The 14,680-nt window shown below is 41.3% G+C and overlaps 1 protein-coding gene across 4 annotated transcripts in view; it reads right to left on the bottom strand.

The window, feature by feature from the left end:
* The window catches only part of KIF2A (kinesin family member 2A), a 68,989-nt gene extending 61,759 nt beyond the window's left edge, over positions 1-7,230 (bottom strand). Inside the window, exon 1 of one of the 4 annotated variants that reach the window (XM_059063541.2) lies at positions 6,863-7,230. In XM_059063541.2, the coding sequence (XP_058919524.1) occupies positions 6,863-6,926 (64 nt within the window). In that variant the 5' untranslated portion in view covers positions 6,927-7,230. The remainder of the gene's footprint in view (positions 1-6,862) is intronic. The other 3 variants (XM_059063543.2, XM_059063542.2, XM_067031016.1) reach the window with 3 other exon arrangements.
* Positions 7,231-14,680: the final 7,450 nt, after the last annotated feature.

Below are 14,680 nucleotides of genomic sequence, written 5' to 3'. Positions count from 1 at the left end.
GGTCATTCTTTGCTTAATGTAGACATTCAACAAATTTCACCAGAAGTATGTCCCATCCTGATCCAACCCTTCCTTTAAAAAATTTTATATAGGTGAAATCTGGTTAAAATTAATGCCCAAACCAATAAAAACCTAGAGAAAAAGTCTTTGAAGGTAAGTAAAATATAGCCCAGGAAGGTGCCTGATTCTCATAGCCCCTCGGCCACACTGTGTGAAGAGGCTGTTCCCAAATTACACAGATGCACCATCAGCTGGCTCTATCTGCTTCCTTGGTCCCTATGTTTACAAACACCCCAACACAGGATATCTAGAGAGGAATCTGCTGCCAGGGACTGGTCTGCTAGAAATTTTAAATGGAATAAACCTTATTCCTTTAAGTATCAAAACAAAGGTTAAAAGTTATAAAGTCAAAACTCAAATGAGTATTAGAGAAAAGAAAATAGGCCAGTAATGACAAATAATGCCAATTTCAATTGACTGACAAGGGCTACCAGGACTGGTGGTGCTATATTTTAAGAAGAATTCTGAGACTGAATATATGGGTTTTTCAGGAAAGCATGCCACGAGAGATAATGGATATTGGTCATGGGAAGAGGAGGTGAAAAGGACAGCATGTATGACATGTATTTTCCATCCAGAAGACTCATAACTTCAAGAATCTAAAGAGTCTAAACCTAAAAAGGTAAGTAGTAATGATGTACACACAGAATGGCATAGTTCTATCAGTACTAATCATACTATGTTATCAATCATTTGTTTCTGAGGGCAGGAAGTGTGTGTATCTTACTGTTTTTTGTATCTCCAACACGCATCAGAATGACCTATATTTAACAGACTGTTAACAAAAGTATACTTAATTAACTCTATAATAAGAAAACAGAGAATTATGAGATCACATTATTTTGTGATATGACATAATCACTTAAGGTCTATACACCAAAACACTCTCACACCCTAATAAATGCCCATTTGAACCGCAAGCTTGATTGCAGTAGGTAGGTAGTGAGAAAAACAAGCAGTACCCAAAATGGGAAAGCCCAGGACTAGATTTAGAAGCACAACTTTTAAAAGGGACACCTCTCCCCTCATTTTACTCTTGGGGGATAGAAGCAAAAAGTTAAACTTAAGGTTAACCAACAATGAAATGATACTCCATTTCATTTTGCATAAGTTTTCACTAGACAAATCCCAATCACCTTGAACTTGTATTTAGTTCTCATACATGGCACAACATCCACTATGTGTAATCAAGCACTTAAATATTTAATATGGTGAGGTTCTAATGTCTATTTTCACTTAGGCACTACAATACCATTAGTACTACTTTAATTAAAAGAGCCAGTGTGTGATAGAAGAGCAACCTTCCCACAACTGCTCCACCATTGGACCAGAAGAGCGAAAATTCGTTTTACTCAGGGCTTAAAAATGTTATCTATTCTCAAGCTCAAAACTACGATATCGAAACAAATAAACACCTTAAAAGATTATTTTAGGTTACAGGATAGAGGTGTTAAAAGCAAAGTTGGTGGTTAATTCCAAAAATTAAGCTTTGCAAAAAATTAATGTAATATTAACAAGTATACTTGTAACTAGAAAGAATGGGTCTGGATGATCTGTCAAGGAATCTTTTTCTGAATTTTCCACACTTGTGCCTCCTTCCCTATTTGAAGGGACACAAGCTTAACTGGCTCTTTGCTATTTTCTCTAGATTTTTGCCACACAAACAAGTTACCCTTGTTAACGTGCCTTTCCCCACAGTTCCAAAATTTCTGTCATAAGAATCAAGTGACTAGGCAATGAATATAGATTTCTTTCTGTGGTAGTTCTGGAAGCAACAAGTGATTGAGTATTGAAAAGGGCTTTAAAGCCTTAGATCGCTGAATCTCAATGCTTATAGTTAATAAAATATCAGACAACAATTTGATCTCACCAATAGGGCAAATTTAAGCAACATTATAAATTGTAGGTTATCTGAGCAAAAGGGGCTTTCATATCTCAAAAAAGAAAAAAAAAGAAAATCAAAGTACACAAAGTGATCAACTTCATACCATTATCAGCAAACATGTGCCAGCATTTGAAAGAGAGCTAGGAGTAAAAGGACTTCGGTTTTGGTCCAGGCTATGCCTTTTATTAACCATGTAATCTTGCAAGTAATCCAACCTCAGATTCTTCACCTACAAAACAATGCATCTGCCACCCCCTACCCTACTTACCTCACAGGGTTTCTGTGAGGATCCAATTAGATAACCTATTTGGAAAACTATGAAGACCTAAATAAATATAAATATATATATATATATATATATATATATATATATATATATATATATATATATATATATATATATATATGTATGTATGGAACCATCATCATGCTAATCACCATGTAAAAAGAAATCACTAGTCCACAATTTCCTCCATTCTACCCACTTCATAATCAAAATTACATAACTGTACCAAAAGGAACTATATTGCTATGTGGTTCATTTTTATTACCTAAATTCAGTCTGTTCTCCAAAAGCCTATATAACGACATGTAAAGATGAACTAACTAGCAGAAGAATATATGTGGCAAAATAGGTAGAGAATTGAAATCTTTTCTAAAGACTGCCTGCCCCAAACTCAAAGATTCCTGATGGGTCCTTTGAAATCTTCACTTTCTTCTGGATTTCAGATGCTTAATTAAAGTACTCTTTTCACCATTTAATTAAGACAAAGAAATATTTTTTCTCCCACAATTCTGAGTTTTGTGACCTTCTAGAAAACAAACCATAACAGTTTTTACTGGATCATTCCAACTGGGCTCTATAATACTGCTCTCTAGTGGCTTTCCCATGAGTAAGAAGCAATTTCCTACATCTTTACTGGGCTGTAGAAAACTGTATATGGTTCCCAAATAATAGAGAATTCTTCCTCTACTGTCACAGTTCTTGGTAGTATGGTTTCCAAGCTATGTAAGCCAGGTTCCTGGCTGCCACTGTATTAAGGTGTATGAATCTAGACAAGTCACTTATAGTGACTTGGGACTCAGTTTCCACATCTATAAGAATGAGAACTAGATCATCTCCAAGGATCTGTCTGGTTGAAATAGTGTATGGTTCTCTTCAGATCACATTTATCAACCCTGTGAGTAAGAGACCCCAAAGAACAATCCCATCATAGCTGCAGCTTCGAAATATTCAAAACACATCTCCGGCTTCCCTGGTGGCGCAGTGGTTGAGAGTCCACCTGTCGATGCAGGGGACATGGGTTCGTGCCTCGGTCCAGGAAGATCCCACATGCCGCGGAGCAGCTGAGCCTGTGAGCCATGGCCACTGAGCCTGCGCGTCCAGAGCCCACGGTAGAGGCCACAACAGTGAGACGCCCGCGTACCACAAAAAAAAAAAAAAAAAAAAAAAAAAAAAAAAAAAAAATCTCATCACTCCCCCAGCCCCCAAACGATAGTCACAGCTACTGTAGAACGAATAAGGAATGTTTTAACAGTGCACGCTGTTGTTCTTTTTTTCGGGGGGGGGGGGCATCTCCCAATGAAAACTACCTACACAACAGTTAAGACTGCAGTTTTCAGGGTCATTAGATCCAAAAAGAAACTGAATCAGAAAGATAATACGAAGACACATGCAAGAAAATAAACATGAGTGTTCATTTCCAGAAACCAGTCCAATTTCACAACAGGTTATCTCCTGTAGCTAGGGATAATCTGAGGAGCCCAAGCCTAAGCTCTGTCACTTCTAATCTTAGAATACCAAAAAAGTCAGCAAGCATTCACAGATCACTCAGTTTCAATCAACTCTGGGAGTCTTGAATAAGAGGCCTGTATGAGGTGTGGTGGGCCTGGTGGGTAGCGAGGGAAGTGGCTCACAGCATGAGCACAGAGGCAAGGGTCTCTCTTCCAGGTAAGACTTCATCTTAATGGCTAATTAAAATAATGTTCGAAAACCAAAATCCAATAATGAATGATTTGCTCAAAAACTAAATACAAGGAACTCAGCTAGGAATATGATTGGATACACAGATGAATTCAGAGAATTTAAAATTTCTTAATGCTCTGGCTCCGGTTGAAGTGGGCACAGGGAGCCTGCCGTCCCTCAACTGCGTTCTCCACATTACCCCTTGTCTGGCCAGTTTGTAAACATAATATTAAGAAAAATGTACCCAAATATTAATACTTAAGGAAATATGCTGTCTCATGAGTCTCCTAGTGACTTAGGAATTCAGTGGCCGACTGGCCATCCAGCTTTAGTAATCAATGAAGACTTATCAGGGATCAGTTTCGAGCAGGGTATTGAAAGAGAGTAACAAGTCTACTTTAATTACCTGGGAATATATATTTTTTTAATATAACATAATGGATGGGAGAAGCATGCTCAGAAACAAGGACAAGGATCACCATTAGCAAGCATGCAGAAAAACATCAAGTCACCAGTTAACAGCAGTCTGGCAGCCCTTCTTCATCGTGTGGTTTCCACTGTCTCAGGCATTACATTCGTGCTCAACCAACTACAAAGTTTACTTCTGTTACAATGACCACTACTGTTTTATCTAAAACACCGTACGCTATAGAAATGGGAAGAAACAAAACAGCTTCTTTAAAGTGAAAAAGGGAAAGCTTGAGGGGAGTCTCCCAGACATCAATTTCTACTGTGAAACACCACCCACCACCCAATGCAAATGATCATTCCCTTCTTTTCAAAGCTCTCTGCTTATCTGTTACCTTCAACTCTCCCATGCATCTGAGGAGCATAAATATGTACATGACTATAAGTTGAGATGATATACACTGTAATGATTTCCATTATTTCTCAAGGGCAAACTGCTTTGAAATGTAATTTTAGGTTACTTGCACTTATGTAAGAACACAAAGTTCTTACATGTCTGGGTTCCTAGTACAGGCAGAAGGTTAAGGCAGAACAGTATTAAAAGCCTCTATCTTAGAGGCTTCCCTGGTGGTGCAGTGGTTGAGAGTCCGCCTGCCGATGCAGGGGACACGGGTTCGTGCCCCGGTCCGGGAAGATCCCACATGCCGTGGAGCGGTTGGGCCCGTGAGCCATGGCCGCTGAGCCTGCGCGTCTGGAGCCTGTGCTCCGCAACGGGAGAGGCCACAACAGTGAGAGGCCCGCATACTGAAAAAAAAAAAAAAAGCCTCTATCCTAGAACCACCCCCCCCAAACCAAAATTGTTTCCAGCCCGATACGTTTAAATGAAAAGGTGGTACCCCAGAAAATACAGAATTATCCAAAACTTTTAAATATCATGATACTTCTGATAGATTCTACAGTAACACCTATAATCATAGTTAAAGGCTTAGAATGTAAAGAACTTACACATTTTTATGCCCCTCCCCCAAATTTAAAATAACATACAAACCCTACTTTTGCTAGTATAAGGTGAACCTGCATTTACCTAAAAAAGAAACTGCAGTTAACAGCACTGCTTAAGAAAAGTTATTTGAAGAGAAAATATAAAGAAACCCCAACCCAAGTAAAAGAGACATCTCTTTCCCACTAGTGTTGCTGGTAACTTCTAAAGCTCTAAGTGGTATAATTCATCTTTTCACATACAGGATAATAATGCTTCCAGTTGTTAACACAAATTATGTCAAATATAACGAAGGGGAAAAAATCATCAGCTATACAAGGTCTTCCAATACATCACATAGATAACATGAAGGTCAATCTCAGATTCACATAACTTGGTCAAACCTGGTAGAAACCAAGAGGGCGTGGATGTACCAGCAGTTACCACCGACTAGGCTAAGTGATAATAAGCCACAAATTAAAGGTACGGTGTAAGGCACACCGCACACCTCTCGATATTTTACACCTCTACTTTCTTCAATGCTTGGATTGAAAGAAAATAATTAATCCCCCTCCATGAGGTTTCTCCTTTACAATATAAATTATTTCCAAGCCTGGCTGGCTAGTGACATAAAACATTTTCCCCAAGAGAAACCTATAGAAAGATACAGAAGCCTAGGGCTTTCTCCCTCTTTGTAATTAAGCCCGTGCCTCGTCTTACACTTTCCTCTAGGTTACCTCTCCGGAGGGTGTGAAAATATCAACAGACGGTCCCCCAGCCCCACCCTCTCAGTAGTGCCTCGCACTGACTAGGCTTATCCCGCTCCTTCCCTTTCAGCCTCATCACCTTTGAGAAGCTTATCGAATACTTCTCCCCATTTATACCCGCACCCTTATTCAGGGCTGAGCACGACAAGCTCCGCATCCTTCTTCCAAGGAAGGGACTAGCAAAAATGAAAGAGGCATGCTCAAGAAACGCCAGACGAAGAAACGTGACAGCCAGACACTTTAAACCAGCGGGGTTGGCCTTTCTCCCCCACCTCAGCCTGTAACCAACAGTCGGTTCCCTAAATACTGAAATCTCTGGTCTTCACGCTCTCCCCACCCCCGCAGAGATGAGGCCGGAAAATGAAAAGGCCGTGGTGAGACGCAAGGCTGGGTCAACCCTAACGGAGCCCGCTGCCCCCACCCCCCGGGCTGGCGTCCCCGGGGAGGATGGAGATCGCGGGAGGAGCGAGGGTTCCCCGCCCGGGACCCGCCAGCGCGCCCGCCCGAAGCCCCCAGAGACGCAACCCGCTACACCCGGGCCCTTCCCCGCCGGCCTCCCCCGGCCCAGCCCCCCGAAGGGCCCGTCCCCGCCCCGGCACTGCAGCGGCACCCGGGGCGGACCCCAAGCTGGCCTCACTCGCACACACGCCACACACAAAAGCGCCGCCGCGGCCGTCGCCGCCGCCTTCCCGCCCCCACTGCGCGGCGGAGTAATCAATGAGGCAGCCGGCGCCCGCGTCCCCTCCATGCAAGCCCGAATGCGGGGCCAGGGCGGCAGAGGGGGCGGCGAGGCTCACCATCGCTCCGCTTGATCTCCACGTAAATCCCGATCTGGATCTTGCCGAAGTTGGCCGTTGCCATCACCTCATCTGGAGCAGCGGCGGCTGGCCGAGGGAGGGGGACGCGAGGGCGGAAAAGGCGGGGAGGGGACGGGGTAGGTGTGGGAGGGGGAGCGGTTGCCCGCGGCCGCGCCGGCCCGGGCGACAGCGTGAACGCGAGCCGGGGCCGCGAAGAGCAGCGGCGGGCTTGCAGGCGGAGGCCCCGGGCCTGCAGGCCGGCGGGAGGACGCGCACGCCGGGGCGTCGGGGTGAAGCGAGGGCCGGGGCCGTGAGGCGGCGCGGGCGAAAGTGGGAGGGCCCGCGCCGCCCGCCCTGGAGCCGACGCTGGGGAGGCGGGGCGCCGCGCGCCTGCGCAGAGCGCTCCTCCCGCGTCTCTTCCTCCTCTGCCAGCCTTTCCTCCGCGGCCTCGAGGCGGCTCCGCCCGCAGTGAGGTCGGCAGAGGGAGCGGAACGCGCGCTCTACTGGCCGCAGAGAGTCTGCGTCTCGTTTGATTTCCGCGTGCGGCCTGGAAGAGGCAGGAACCCGTGCCCCGGTGCCATCCGGCCTCTCTGGCTTCCAAAAATTGGCGCTGTTGCTGGAATGGATTAAGGACCCTGTGGTTTCTGGGTGTTCCGGCTGGAGCGCGTGGCTGAGGGATGAATTTAGGGGTCGGCATGGGTTCAGTGTTTCATCTGAGAGTGTCACCTCTGTTGCTACTTAGAGGTGGCCTGTCCAAGTAACCGTCCCAAGGTTTCCCATCCAGATGTGGAAGAAAAGAAGAAACACCTTTGAGGTGTCACCCACCCTAGGTCAGAATGAAGGTCCTCTTTTCATGGCTTTGACTTAGCTAGCTCATCGCCACTCAAAAAGAAACCCTGTGTTATGGAGGCGGGGGTGGGGGCTTGACTGCTCGGTTTATGATGCATCCGATGCTGGCGTCTTGTCTCTGCTGTAGGTTTCAAGACTATTTGCACTGGACCATAAAACCAGTAACTATGATTCAAGGACAGAGGGCAGACACAAGGTTGACTACGGAAGGTGCCTTTCCTGCAGTCACTTGATTAGTCTGACCACATCAGCATGTGGAAAGTGGGATTCTTCATCCTCGCAGAGCAGGAAGGCCATGTGGACAGGGACCATGGAAACTAGGTTTACAGGACTGTGTAAAACAAACCTCCAAACGTGTGACTTTTGCTTCTAGTATTAGGACTTGATATGGAGGAAACACACTTATCGTGACCTACTTTCTCTAGTCATTCTTAATCTCCCTGTAATATTAACTAAAAACTTAACAGTTTTAAAATTTAAAAGTTGGAAACTGGATAGATGTGTGTTAAGTGCGTGTGTGGATACATGCAAATGGCTACAGTTTTCAACCTAATATAAGTAATCAAGTCAAATAGATCCTAAAAGAATTGTTGAAAGATTCAGACTACGTTTGTAACTTGAATATATTAAAGGCATAGTTGTCAAAAGAAGAAAGTTTCTTAGATCCAATCTGAAATAAAACTAATGTCTATGAAAAAAACACTGGGTAGACAAGTTAGAAAATAACTGGCTTTTACATTCCAGAAATGACGTTACTGTAAATCTCAATTCAGGACCTCTGTTTCAAAATAAGATTTGACCAAATCAAGATTCAGGGTTTTTTTTAAGAATCTTGAGAGTTTTATCTGAACTCTTTGAGCTTCTGTCTAGTAGAACTCACTCCTTGATGTCTCTACGACTGAGGTATACAGCATCTATTTATTTGCTTGCAAATTCTTTAAATAATACAAAGAAATAAAGCTACACACCTATTAAATTTAAAATTGCTTAATAAAATATTATGGATTTTTTTTTTTCTTTTTTTTTTTTTTTGCGGTACGCGGGCCTCTCACTGTTGTGGTCTCTCCAGTTGCGGAGCACAGGCTCCGGACGCGCAGGCTCAGCGGCCATGGCTCACAGGCCTAAACGCTCCGTGACATGTGGGATCCTCCCGGACCGGGGCACGAACCCGTGTCCCCTGCATCGGCAGGCGGACTCTCAACCACTGCGCCACCAGGTAAGTCCAAATACTATGTTTTATCATGGTTGCTGACACATACTGTGCACCCTGTGGGAAGTTTTCATGAGGGTAAAGTGAAATAAAATGTGATAGTACTTTGTATTTATAATCAAGTTTAAAAACAAAGTAAACCACCCTACAAAAAATAACCTAGTACTCTACTGTAATCTTCAAATCATTAATTCAAATTTTATATCCAATGATGTAAAATTAAATACACTTTGCAATTTGCCTCTGGCCCTCAACACCTCACATTTGAAAGGATAGCACTAGCTTTACAGACCTGTCTATATTCTTTTACCCATTCGAGTCCATCCTAACTTCACTGACAATAATCTTGCTCAAGGATAATTTCCATCAAGTCATATCCTATTAATAGTGGCTGCTGTTGTCCTAGCCTATCCTGAGTTGATAAACTGTTTCAAAAAAAATCATAGTTACTCTCATCGAGCCAAGCCAATCTCTTTATAAGGCCTAGATTAAAAAATGTTTTTCTCTGCTTTGGGGTCATTAGTAAATAAACATTAAGAGATTATTCCAAGGAAGAGGCTATTAAACCAGTGAGCAGGATTTGAAGCAGAAGCCAACACTCACCTTAACCAGTTACCTGCTCCTCTGGGGAAGAGCAGAGGCATGACTTGGCTCCAGATCTAGCTCAAATTATACGTACGTGTCTACATCTTCTTACTTGAAGTTTTCCATTCAGTGTTTGCATCTATTCTCAATTACACAAAGTTTGTGGATCTAGGAACAAATGAAGAAAATGGATACAGTTGACAGAAACTCTTTGACTTTGTTGTCTCCTTTCTGTCCTGTGCTGTTTTGGAGACTTTTCGGTTCTCAGTGTTTCCTATTCCCATTAAATTTACTCAAATTTTAATTCTAATTAAACTGGTGTCATTTTATTGTAATATATTTTAGTCCTTAAACAAGTACATTAAAAACACCTGGGAGATATAAATCCCAATTTTACCCGCTCTGAATATTTGCTCTTTTCTTCTCTGTTGGATTTCTCTTCCTGCCTGCAAACATTTTCAGGCTCCTTTGTCTTGGAAAATCTTCTTTTGATCCTTCTCTTCCTATTTAAATTCCATTCTATTTTTTGCTTTCCTTCCCCTGCCAAATTCTCAAATGACTGCTTTAAATACCCACTACCTTGATTCCCCATCACTCATTCATTTCCTAACCCCTAAATCTGGATTCAATCCTCTACTGAATTATATTTTTTAAAGTCAACAGTTACTTGTAATTAACTCATTCAGTATACACTACCATCTTTTTTTTGAATTTTATTTATTTATTTTTTATACAGCAGGTTCTTATTAGTTATCTATTTTATACACATTAGTGTATATATGCCAATCCCAATCTCCCAGTTCATCACACCACTACCACCATCACCCCCTGCCCCGCTTTTCCCACTACACTACCATCTTTATTTGCCTTGAATTCATTGAAGAATGGCCTACCTGCTCTCTCCCAAACAATACCGTTCCTGCCTCAGTTTCTGCTCATATAGTAAGTGATTTACTCTCCTCTATTTTTATTTTTGGCTGTGCCACATGGCTTGGGGGATCTTAGTTCCCTGACCAGGGATTGAACCCATGCCCCCTGCAGTGGAAGCACAGAGTCCTAACCATTAGAGCACCAGGGAAGTCCCTTACTCTGCTCTATTTAAAGCCTTTCTATGTGGCAAGGCACAGCTGTAGTCTCCCTTCTTTATGGTGCTTTCTCCACGCAATCTAATCTATAATGTCTGTCCTATCTGGGTGATTCTCCCCCCAGCCATGATCATCAGAAGCACTTAAGAAATATTTTAATAAAAATACATAAGCACAAACTCTACTCCAGGCCTAACAGTTTAAAATTTCCAGGGGGGAACTTAATGTGGTCTGTTTTTTAAAAACTCATCAGGAGATTCTGAGGTGTATATATAACTGGTTGAGAACCAGTTGATTACCCTTGAATTTCCATAATTTCATATTTTCTATACATTGCCCACGTAGGGACTGGGTACTGAATAGACATTGATGGGTTATTTACCTAGTCCACCTTCTTCACTATAATTCTTTCATGTATACTTTTTCATAGTCTACTTATCAAACTTATTTTGATAGTATACTTTCACTTATACCTTCTGATGGTGTATTGAATTGTATTAACAGTAAGCTTTTGGTACAAAGCTAATTTACAAAGCCTTTTAAGGTCCATATTGAACTTAGATCTATATAGAAATATCAAATAATGTGGTGTCATATTCCATCATTGTCTACATTGAGGTATTCCTAATCTTTATACTTATTAATAAAATGTTTGCCTTAATTTTCATTTACATAACTAATTCCTCTCAAGTATAGGAAGTGTAGAGGTTTCCCCTTACACCAGATTTTCAGTAATTTGATGAGTATGAACTCATAAGTAACAGGAGGTGGTCTTTTCACCATTTGCAGTAATATATCCAAATTGAAAATCATTTATATATCCTTACATAGTTCTTATTAATTCAGGAGCTTAGTAAACTCTTTTATAGAGTTGTCATGGAGCATCAGTGATGTAAAACAAAATGATTGATGGTGTGCTACACATCCTCATGATTTTAAAAAACTATGGCCGGTGTTAGTTTTTTTCAATGTGTTCAGTCTAAGTCAAATATAACTAAAGAGAACAGGTTTCCCTGAAATATTTCTTGTTGTTAAAGGATAGCACTTGATTTTTGCTTGCTGTTTTGATGTAATCAACTTTACAGAAAGCAAATTTTCGAGTATATATTAAGGTCCGAAACATACCTTATTTCCCTAATCTTTGTTACTATGCATACTTACTTTTATGGCTGTTTTAATTCCTTCTTTAAATCGAAAATATATGTTATGTACTGTGAGTGGAGCCTAACTAGGCCATAGTAAATACATTTTACAACAGTGGAAATAAAGACATTTTTTTCATTATAGATTTAGTCTCTTAAAATTATTGTTTTGGGGCTTTCCTGGTGGCGCAGTGGTTGAGAGTCCTCCTGCCGATGCAGGGGACATGGGTTCGTGCCCCGGTCTGGGAAGATCCCACATGTCGCGAAGAGGCTGGGCCCGTGAGCCATGGCCGCTGAGCCTGCGCGTCCGGAGCGTGTGCTCCGCAACCAGAGAGGCCATGACAGTGAGAGGCCCGTGTACCGCAAAAAAAATAAAAATAATTGTTTTGCTTGACTTCACTTCTTATGACTATTTCAGTGTGTTTTTATAGTCCATATATCCATATACTTATAATTTTTAATAGCCATATACTATTCCATATATTTCTTTTTTTTTTTTTTTTTGACCTTGCTGCATGGCATGCAGAATCTTAGTTCCCCAACCAGGGATCCAAACATGTCCCTTACAGTGGAAGCACAGAGTCCTAACCACTGGACCACCAGGGAATTCCCATACTATTTGATATATTTCTAAATCATTTTTTGCTTACACATTCACTGTATTGTTGGGTTATCTTCAATATAAAATTCTAATTATGAACATCTTTGTAAACCTTTTTTTGTGGGAAAACTCCTCTAAATGAAAATGTCAGGTCAAAGGATATGAAAGTTATACTTAAAATGTAAAAGAGATAACATCACTTCCTTAAAATCAATCACCAGCTTCCTAGAATAAAATCTAAATTCTTTATAGAACTGTACATGATCTAGCTTTGGCTACCTCTCCATCCTTGTCTGGTACCACACTCCTGCTCATTCTGCTCTAGCCTCACTGAGTTCTTTTCTTTCCCTTAAATATGTCAAGCTCTTCTGCAGATCCAGATTGTGGCTCTTGCTCAACTTTTCATATGATTGTTTCTTGTCATCTTTCAGGTCTTAGTCAAAAAACACCTCCTGAAGAAAGTCTTCCCTTACCTCCCACCTCACCCCCACTTTACTCTCTATCACTCTGTAACTTAACACCACCTGCAATTACCTTGCTCCATTATTTACTTTTTGATCTGACTCCTCCCCCATTCTAAAGTAAGCTCCCTGAGGGTAGGAACCTTGTCTAATGTTCTTTGTTACATCTTCAGCACATAGAACAGTACCAGGAAAACAGATGCTCAGCAAATATTTGTTGAATAAATGAAGGAAGTTTAACTCTGTTTTATATTGTCAAATTTATACTCTTTGATTTGATAGTCTTTTTTTTTTTTTTTTTTTCGGTATGCGGGCCTCTCACTGTTGTGGCCTCTCCCGTTGTGGAGCACAGGCTCCGGACGCACAGGCCTAGCGGCCATGGCTCACGGGCTTAGTTGCTCCGCGGCATGTGGGATCTTCCCGGACCAGGGCACGAACCCGTGTCTCCTGCATCGGCAGGCGGATTCTCTCCCTGCGCCACCAGGGAAGCCCGATAGTCTTTTCTTGAATGAGCTAAACTGGTACTGTATTTCCTCATTTACATGACCTAGAAAATCAAAATTTAATGTTTCCATCTTCTAAATCTCAAAATCTCTAATAGATATAGATTATTACATAAGTAATAAATTCACATAAAGAATTTTATTTTATTTTTTTAATTTAATTTTAATTTCATTTTAAAGTATAGTTGATTTTCTTTTTTTTCTTTTTTTCATTTTCTTTTTAAAATTTTTTTAACATCTTTATTGGAGTATAATTGCTTTACAATGCTGTGTTAGTTTCTGCTTTATAACAAAGTGAATCAGCTGTACATATACATATATCTGCATATCTCCTCCCTCTTGTGTCTCCCTCCCATCCTCCCTATCCCACCTCTCTAGTTGGTCACAAAGCACCGAGCTGATCTCCCTGTGCTATATGGCTGCTTCCCACTAGCTATCTATTTTACATTTGGTAGCGTATATATGTCCATGCCACTCTCTCACTTTGTCCCAGCTTACCCTTCCCACTCCCTGTGTCCTCAAGTCCATTCTCTACATCTGCATCTTTATTCCTGTCCTGCCCCTAGGTTCTTCAGAACCATTTTTTTTTTTTTTTTAGATTCCATATGTATGTGTTAACATACGATATTTGTTTTTCTTTTTCTGACTTACTTCACTCTGTGTGAGAGACTCTAGGTCCATCCACCTCACTACAAATAACTCAGTTTCATTTCTTTTCATGGCTGAGTAATATTCCGTTGTATATATGTGCCACATCTTCTTTATCCGTTCATCTGTCGATGGACATTTAGGTCACTTCCATGTCCTGGCTATTGTAAGTAGAACTGCGATGAACATTGTAGAACATAACTCTTTTTGAATTATGGTTTTCTCCAGGTATATGCCCAGTAGTGGGATTGCTGGGTCATATGATAGTTCTGTTTTTAGTTTTTTAAGGAATCTCCATACTGTTCTCCATTGTGGCTGTATCAATTTACATTCCTACCAACAGTGCAAGAGGGTTCCCTTTTCTCCACACCATCTCCAGCATTTATTGTTTGTAGATTTTTTGATGATGGCCATTCTGACCAGTGTGAGGTGATACCTCATTGTAGTTTTGATTTGCATTTCTCTAATGATTAGTGGTGTTGAGGATCCTTTCATGTGTTTGTTGGCAATCTGTATATCTTCTTTGGAGAAATGTCTATTTAGATCTTCTGCCCATTTTTGGATTGGGTTGTTTGTTTTTTTCATATTGAGCTGCATGAGATGCTTGTAAAATTTGGAGATTAATCCTTTGTCAGTTGCTTCATTTGCAAATATTTTCTCCCATTCTGAGGGTTGTCTTTTCCTCTAGTTTATGTTTTCCTTTGCTGTGCAAAAGCTTTTAAGTTTCATTAGGT

The sequence above is a fragment of the Kogia breviceps genome, chromosome 4, assembly GCF_026419965.1.
Source record: "Kogia breviceps isolate mKogBre1 chromosome 4, mKogBre1 haplotype 1, whole genome shotgun sequence".
Lineage (NCBI taxonomy): Eukaryota > Metazoa > Chordata > Mammalia > Artiodactyla > Physeteridae > Kogia > Kogia breviceps.
This window is presented reverse-complemented; position numbering and strand designations above follow the sequence as displayed.